This window comes from Bremia lactucae, linkage group LG2, assembly GCF_004359215.1.
Source record: "Bremia lactucae strain SF5 linkage group LG2, whole genome shotgun sequence".
NCBI classification, from domain to species: Eukaryota; Oomycota; class Peronosporomycetes; order Peronosporales; family Peronosporaceae; genus Bremia; species Bremia lactucae.
Window position 1 is genome coordinate 2,774,048 of NC_090611.1, and position 7,374 is coordinate 2,781,421.

Genomic DNA, 7,374 nt, shown 5'->3' on the forward strand with positions numbered 1-7,374 from the left:
TCTCATTCGAAGGCTCATAATCAGCCGCCTGACGGGTATCAGGCGACTGTTCCATCCTCCCCGAGTCGGCCATTTCGTCCGACTCGCACTCATAATCGACCTCTAAAGAGGGGTCGTACTCACGTGGTGAATCACCACGTGCACTCGCAACACCAAGTGTTGTGCGAGTGGAAGACACTACGGTAGACGGAACGTCTACCGCAAGAGATAACAATGCGTCACCCGCGGCTGCACGAACCGCAGCCGAAGGTTCAACACTATCCTCACCCCGCATGAATTGTTCCTTCATGCGATGGAATTTAAAATGATGGATCTGACCAATCAAAATCATTTTAAAAATTAAGTGGTCATTTAGCGACCACTCCACCTAATGACATTCAGAGTGATTGTCGTTTAAGGGAGGGGTGATGTAACGGGGTGTATCGTTACATGAAATTAACAATAAAAGATTGTTAATTAATATTATCCAAAAGGTAGATAATATTTGGAGGAAATTACTTTAAATAGTAATTTCCTGAATTCTTATCCATAAATAGGTATAGACCATTATGTCTATTTATTCCGCAGACTAATCAGCTGTAGAAGTAATCAAAGAGAGTTACGAGATAAGATAGATAAGAATTCATTTACATGTTTAGTATTAGTTTATAGTTAAGACAACATTTACAAAGATAGATTAACAAGACACTTAACTATATTAATACAGTTTTCATTTTACCCTCTTACGTTAACTTGTCTTAAGAGAAGTCTTCCTCTATACGTACAGTGTACGTCACCTAACGAGAGGCACCACTCACATCTGAAGCAGTGTGAAGTGGACTTGTACTGAAACAGTACAAGTCGCAGTGCTCCGTTACATGTACCCTCCTTTATAAGCATGGTGCAGTCCGAGTAGCAGTGTAATCATTATTCTTGAGGAACACGTCGAGTTCCTCGTTCCATTCTCTTTTAGATTGATGAAAGCTATACAGTGCTTTGTCTACCATCCATACTGTCCCTGAGTTACATGGAAAGCCAGGGATATTGTTCACATATTGTTTTAAATTCAAATGTGCATTCAAATGTGTCGTAGAGAAATCACCTTCGTATAATTTTAATAGACAACTTTGCTGACAGGCCCAGTGGTAGCCGAAAAGAGGCTATCCTAGCTTTTGTTGAAAATGTTTCGTGATAGCCGATGATTTCCAAGTACCACGAGGCGAGGACGAAAGCGTATAACATGTCCGTCAGTGTCGGTTTTAACTTGAAATCGCCATATGGTTCAAATCATTCACGTCTTCTCTGATATAGTAGCTCTTAGTATCTCTAATAGCACCCCATTATCATGGATTTCTCCACTCCAGGAAGCAATTCTTGTGATTGCGTGACTTTAAAGCTTCATCATAATTATGCGGCATCTTGACATCATCTTCGTGCCACTTTTTCATCGCTTGATCGCTTGTTATCAGTGTGGCATTCGCGTAGTAATCATCAAGGTATTTTGGGGCAATTTTGACTCGCTTGCGTTGATGCAATGCTTTCGGTGTTTGCTCCATGTCTGACACGTCATATAGGTTTTGAGCTTCGTCTCGAGTCCCACGATTTGTTGTTTAGAATCTACAATCGCAACAACATCCATTTAATCTATTTGGTCAATTTCATTATGCTGCGATAGCTGATCTTCTATGGGTTTACTTTCTCCACCTCCCTCATTCTTATCAAATCAAAATTTTGTTTTTGATTGAATAGATCTGCACTATAAGCACAGCCAGTGCCTGGTCAAAGATCCATAGATTTTTCCATATCTGTCCCTTCATCTGTTTTTAGTTCTTGTTCGTTAGTTCCATCGATGTCCGAAAATTCCTCATTCTGCTCTACCACATAGTTTGATTCATCATCATGTTGTATCGTCACATGATTAATCTCTTTGCTTACATATTTTTTTTATTTTTCTTTGCTGCATGGTTTGCACCAACTTGGTGCAAACCATGCAGCAAAGAGAAATAAAAAATATATGGTGATGTAGCACCCGTAGCTAACGTATTATTCATAGCATCATCACTGCAGTCATCGTCTGACGAAACGTCAGACGACATCATTCTAACCACAATCAGTACCTGACATCTTATCGCCATCGTCAGATGCATAATCGTACCAATCTTCGGAACTTAACGTTGCGGTTCCTGTGTATCTATCTTTAAACAAGGTGTCCTCATCGATGCGTGCATCTGCAGCGAATCGAGTCGTGTGTGACTCAGGTATATCCAATTTGTTTCTAGCTGTATTTATGCGACATCCGACCACGTATCCAATTGTTGCATTTTGGTCAAACTTTCTTCTTTGAGCCAATACTGGTTTATAAATGTATGCAATCGCGCCGAATGTCCGAATATGGTGCACATCTGGCCGTGAGCCAATCAAGCAATCGAAGGGTTTCCTTTATTAACGTTAAATAAGTTAATTCAATGTATACAGCGGTACTAATCAAATCAACCCGTAATGACTTTGGAAATCAGAATGTAACATCATCGCTTCAAACATTCCAACTATGGTTCGATAAGTTCGTTCACAGAGATTCAAACGAGTCGAATTCGATGGTACAGGTCGTTGAACAACCCTTTTTCTTGATACCATTGATCGATTTCTTTGTTCATGAACTCGAGGTCATTATCTGATATTATAATGTTAATTTGCCTTTCCACTTGACGCTTAGCCCATGGTATGTATCTTTTAATAAGTGGGTTTACTTCTAATGCTTTCCTCGTAACCACGGGATACATAGTCACATATCTGCTATAACCATTGATAATGATTAATACTGCAGATTATCGTGTTCCATTGTTCCTAGGAGGGATTAACAAATCAGCATATATTAAGTACAAATCTGGTGCGAGAGCGACTTCTTTGACGGCTTCTGCTATGTTTTAACAGGTGACATATATTACAATTTCGGATCACGCGATTTTTCAACATTATGCCTTTGACCAGGCTGTGATCGACCATGAACTTACAGTAACTTGGATCTACATGTCTTAGGCGCTCATGCCACTTTTGCAGGTCGTCGATCCCATCAGCTGACTTTTTGTGATTTTCATCGTGGATCCATGCTGGTTATATACCATGTTAAGTACGTACATGCCATCTTGGCTTAAAGGCGTCGTCATTGCCAAACGATTATTCCACCAAATTCAAAACTCCTCTTTACCTCGTCGATACTCGACTTCAAACCTTTGGTGCTCTAGCTAGGTTCGTTGAACCAGGTTTAATTTGCTCCTTGGACATGGAGGACATCTTCCATTTTTGTTTTGAACGTGTCATCACCTGCTCTGGTGTTGAGTTCCACACATCCGATCCCAATCTGTCTCGTCGAAAAAGCATACGCGAACCCGCTGATGCCACGCTTTTTGTCACGATTAAATTTCTCCTAGTTCAAAAAATACGGATACTACTGGCTTTGTGCGTGTTACTGGCACTATCAACGTACCATGACGGATTCTGTACATTTATGTCAGTCACTGACCCGGTTTAGCTCGTTTTTGTTCAGTTTTCGCCACTTCAGTTTCATTATATTTGACCTTCTGCTTCTGAGTCTCTTTTACTATCCGGGATACCTTTACTTTCTTTAAGCTTACGACTCTCAAGTCTCCGTAAGTAGCATAACTACTTTTAGCAAAACGCTTCTAACCTCTTGAGTATTTAGTGTCACCGGATTGTCTATTGCCCTACGCTCTTCTTTTTCTACTCTAAGCTTACAATCCTCTCGTAAATGCCCAGCCTTGTTGCATAAAAAGCATATCCGTGTCTTTTCGAAGGTTTCACATCTGTTGGGCAAGCTGCTTTTATCTATCATCCGTGTCTGTGGTCGATACTCAGCTTTTCACCCGCAATATGTTAGTAATTAGCTGTTCCGTCCGCTTGTTGGGCTTAATCCAAAATCAGAATTGCATCGCGCAGCTTCTCTGGGATATCTGCGTGATCGATAGCAATCTCAACTTGATTTTGTAACATTTGAATTCGTTTAGTTCTTAATAAGCTGTTCATGATGAGTTTTTTCATTTGGTAATAAGCCCCAAGTGTCATTAGTCGCTCGCGAAGGTTAAAAACATACGCCATATGCCCCTTAAAGCTTCTTGCTGTCTTAAATCTCGCATTCTGCAAACTTATCGTGCGTAACACTTATGTTGATTGACTTGGACTTAGAGATGTATTTTCCATCAAAATTTCCTAAGAGGTGTGTCCACATTTCAGTACCCGTTTGTGTTCCATACACGCGAAATCAGCTGACAGCGAGCTCAATATTCTGCGCTCTAGTTTAATCTGCAATTTATCGTATCTTTTCCGGTCCATCTCGGAATGCAGCTTTGGGCGATCGATTTCATTGTTCGCAATTGCGTCCTGATCTTTCTCGTCAAATGCTTGTAAATACCCCAGTTCTCCCATTCCATTGTTTGGGGAGCCTAGTAGTTTTACTTTTCTCTATCCTTTGTCGGCTGCTGCCCATGGCCACATGCACTGTTGGGCTACAAAAGCCAATGACTTGTGGTTCATGCATGTCCTGACGTATACAGCTTACTTATATATATTGCTAACTTCTTCTTATACATCGTCTCTCCTATCTACTTATACATATACTACTAGCTTCTTCCCATACGTCGTGTCTCCATATACTCCTTCCCAGATGGAACCGTCACACCGTTACCCAACGGGACCATTCAAGTAAAACGGATTCCAACAACGCAGATTACGCAAGATCCATTTTGTTTCGAGCGTTGAAAACTGTGTAATCGCCGACGTTAAATTGGAGGCGCTATCAGATCAAGTGTATGACCGCCTACTCTTAGTCGTTGTTTACTTAGCCATTCAATGTCTAGGTTTCCGCTTTGGAAAATTTTTCCAAGGTTACCTGGGAATTTTTAACCGCAGGTTTCTGGGGACTTATTCTTGCAGATTCTTGGGGACTTATTCCCTCATGTTTTATTTGGGGAGTATCCCCCCAGCTGCCTCTAGCTGTGATTGCACAACCACAGTGAGATCATCTACGATTGACTTTCTAGTCGATCTAGGACTTTTGGACTGTTCTTCATAGACAGGCATTTTTCAAAAAAATGGATTTTGATTTTGTAGCAAGCATTCTTGTTTCGTACCACTTAACTTATTCGAGTGGTCGGACTCGATGCTGCCTGTGCTTGTGCACAGCCGTCGGGAACAATGTCCACATCACAAGGTGGACCTCCGGTGCTGTTTGTGCTTGTGCACAGCCGTCGGTATCTAACTCTTCAGAATGATGGGTCGTCACCTTGAGGTCATCTGCAGTCGTACTAACGAACCACAAGGGAGGCCATCGCACTCAATCGTAGGACATTCACACGCTTGTGGACGCCCCAAGACGTTCATCAGATGGCCATCTGATAGCTGAGAGGCAGGCATTGTCACAGCAGGATGCTGCCAGTTTATGCATGGTTCGTACTTTATGGTAATCCTAGGTGAACTTCCGATTTGTCATCCAAATTCAGTAAAATGAAATCATCATCCTACTGTGTACCCTTTAATTGCAACTACACGCTTCTTAGCTGGCGCACTGTCATTCTCATTTTATGGATATCGCGCTTAATAAATTTGAGTCTGCGATCTTCTAGCGATCGAAGCCCACAATCGACTAGGGACTTCAGTGACAGTTTATCTGCCACTATAGTTTTCGGGAAAATGAGGTTAACATTATCACCTTGGCAGTAATACACAATGTTTGAGCGTGAGGAGCAACTTTCGTCAAAAGGCCTGCAAATTCGTTTGACGTTGCTGATCAGTAGGGCGGTCCAAACTTACTGACCCCGACCATTTTTGACAATCCACCTCGCCGATGAGATTTAGCAACAGCGTCGGGTCCCCGCCCTCCGCTGTTCCTCGCGGGAGATCGATCGTTTCGCTCAGTGTTTCTATGCAGTGGGCGTGGGCAATACACTCATAGGCATAGTGGCCCGTCTTTCACAGCAATTAAATTTTTGTAACCGTTTGTAACTTGAAGAGCGAGGTTTCTCGCTCTTCATATACGAAAGGTCGATGGGTTCTAGACCTCCGCTTTCTTGTCGTCTTGGAGGTTAATAGGCATTTGAACGGACAAAAGCCTGTTTCAGGCTGAAGACCTCCTTTCCGCTACAGAGATCGCTTGATCAAGCGATTCTAATTCGAGCCGGAACAGGTGAGCCTTGACATGACCGTCTGCAAGACCTTTACTTAACTCAGTTTCCTGTGTTTGTCCATTTATTGGGTGAATTTACAAGGTATCGTGTATGTTGGATATAAGCGTGAAGATCACGCTTGCCCTGCTTCAATTCCAGGAGCTCTGCTCTAGCCCTGAACTTGGCACTTGGCGGCTCAATTGTTTGCCTGAGCCGGGTGCTGAAGACCTTATACGACCCAAACGCAAATGAGTTGTGAAGCTTGAGCCCTAAGCCCAAAGATTTGGCACGTCTGGATAAGTTTACCTTGCAAAATTTCCTTATGTCGCATCGTCATCGATGCGACGAGCTTCAATGGCGTCAACTAATTCGACGAACCATCTTAAAAGGGGTCGCCTTCGACTGCCTTAAACTTAGAGGTTTCAATCTTTAAGCTTTTAGGTCGACGCGAAAGCGACGGTCCGCTAGCAGCATGTAATGCTGCTGTTTTAACAGTTACAACTTCGAGCACCCTTTTCTCTCAACTGCTTTGCGTGTTAAGAGCTATGCTAGTGAAGCACGGCTACTTTTGTTGGACCCCGTCGAGTTCATGTGTATTAACTTGGCTATAGCCGCATGTTGATCGTCTCTTTGTAGAGCGAACAACATTGCGCTACCGGCTCGCCCTCCTACGGGCGAGCCCATAGATTTGACGACCGCTCTCCATTCAAAGTAACTCAAATGAGCGAACCTTTTACGCGTTGCGTAAAAGCCTTATGGAGGGGCATGAAAGATTCCTTCTTCCTCATCTAATATGTTCACGTTGGGTGGAACGTGCGTAGGCCGTTGGACGGACTACGAATGCTACCAGGTGAACGTGACACGTTTCGCTAATACTAGCGAAGCTACACTGACAATAGTGAAGATGGGGTGGCTATTTTGATTTTATTTCTCATCGTTTTTTATATATATTTTATATATTTATATATTTTTACTTATTATTTTCCTAGATTACTTCACGTACGCTGACGTGCAGAGGAATGTCGCAGGTAGCTAAGTAGTCTTAGCTACTAGAGGTCAATTCGAAGGCTTTAGAATATGAAAAAGTAAAACTGTAATAATATATCCATAAGGATCTGCTACCTGTTGGCTCTAAAATATTAATAACGAACTATGTAAAGCGCCTTCTTGCGCATTGCCTAATCGTGTCTTGTAACGATTGGCGGGGTTGATTTAAACT

The 7,374-nt window shown here is 42.3% G+C and overlaps 2 protein-coding genes across 2 annotated transcripts; both read right to left on the bottom strand.

The window, feature by feature from the left end:
- Positions 1-925: 925 nt before the first annotated feature.
- CCR75_002768 (uncharacterized protein) lies at positions 926-1,242 on the bottom strand. Its single transcript, XM_067960865.1, has 2 exons — positions 1,193-1,242; positions 926-1,139 (listed from the first exon to the last, which is right to left on the bottom strand). Exons 1-2 carry the CDS (start codon positions 1,219-1,221, stop codon positions 1,094-1,096), a joined length of 75 nt encoding a protein of 24 aa, XP_067821721.1. The 5' UTR covers positions 1,222-1,242; the 3' UTR covers positions 926-1,093.
- An 80-nt stretch (positions 1,243-1,322) lies between these two features.
- CCR75_002767 (uncharacterized protein) lies at positions 1,323-1,535 on the bottom strand (the record flags this gene model as incomplete). Its single annotated transcript, XM_067960864.1, has 1 exon — positions 1,323-1,535. The coding sequence occupies one exon, from the start codon at positions 1,533-1,535 to the stop codon at positions 1,323-1,325; it is 213 nt and encodes a 70-aa protein (XP_067821720.1).
- Between the last annotated feature and the right edge of the window lie 5,839 nt (positions 1,536-7,374).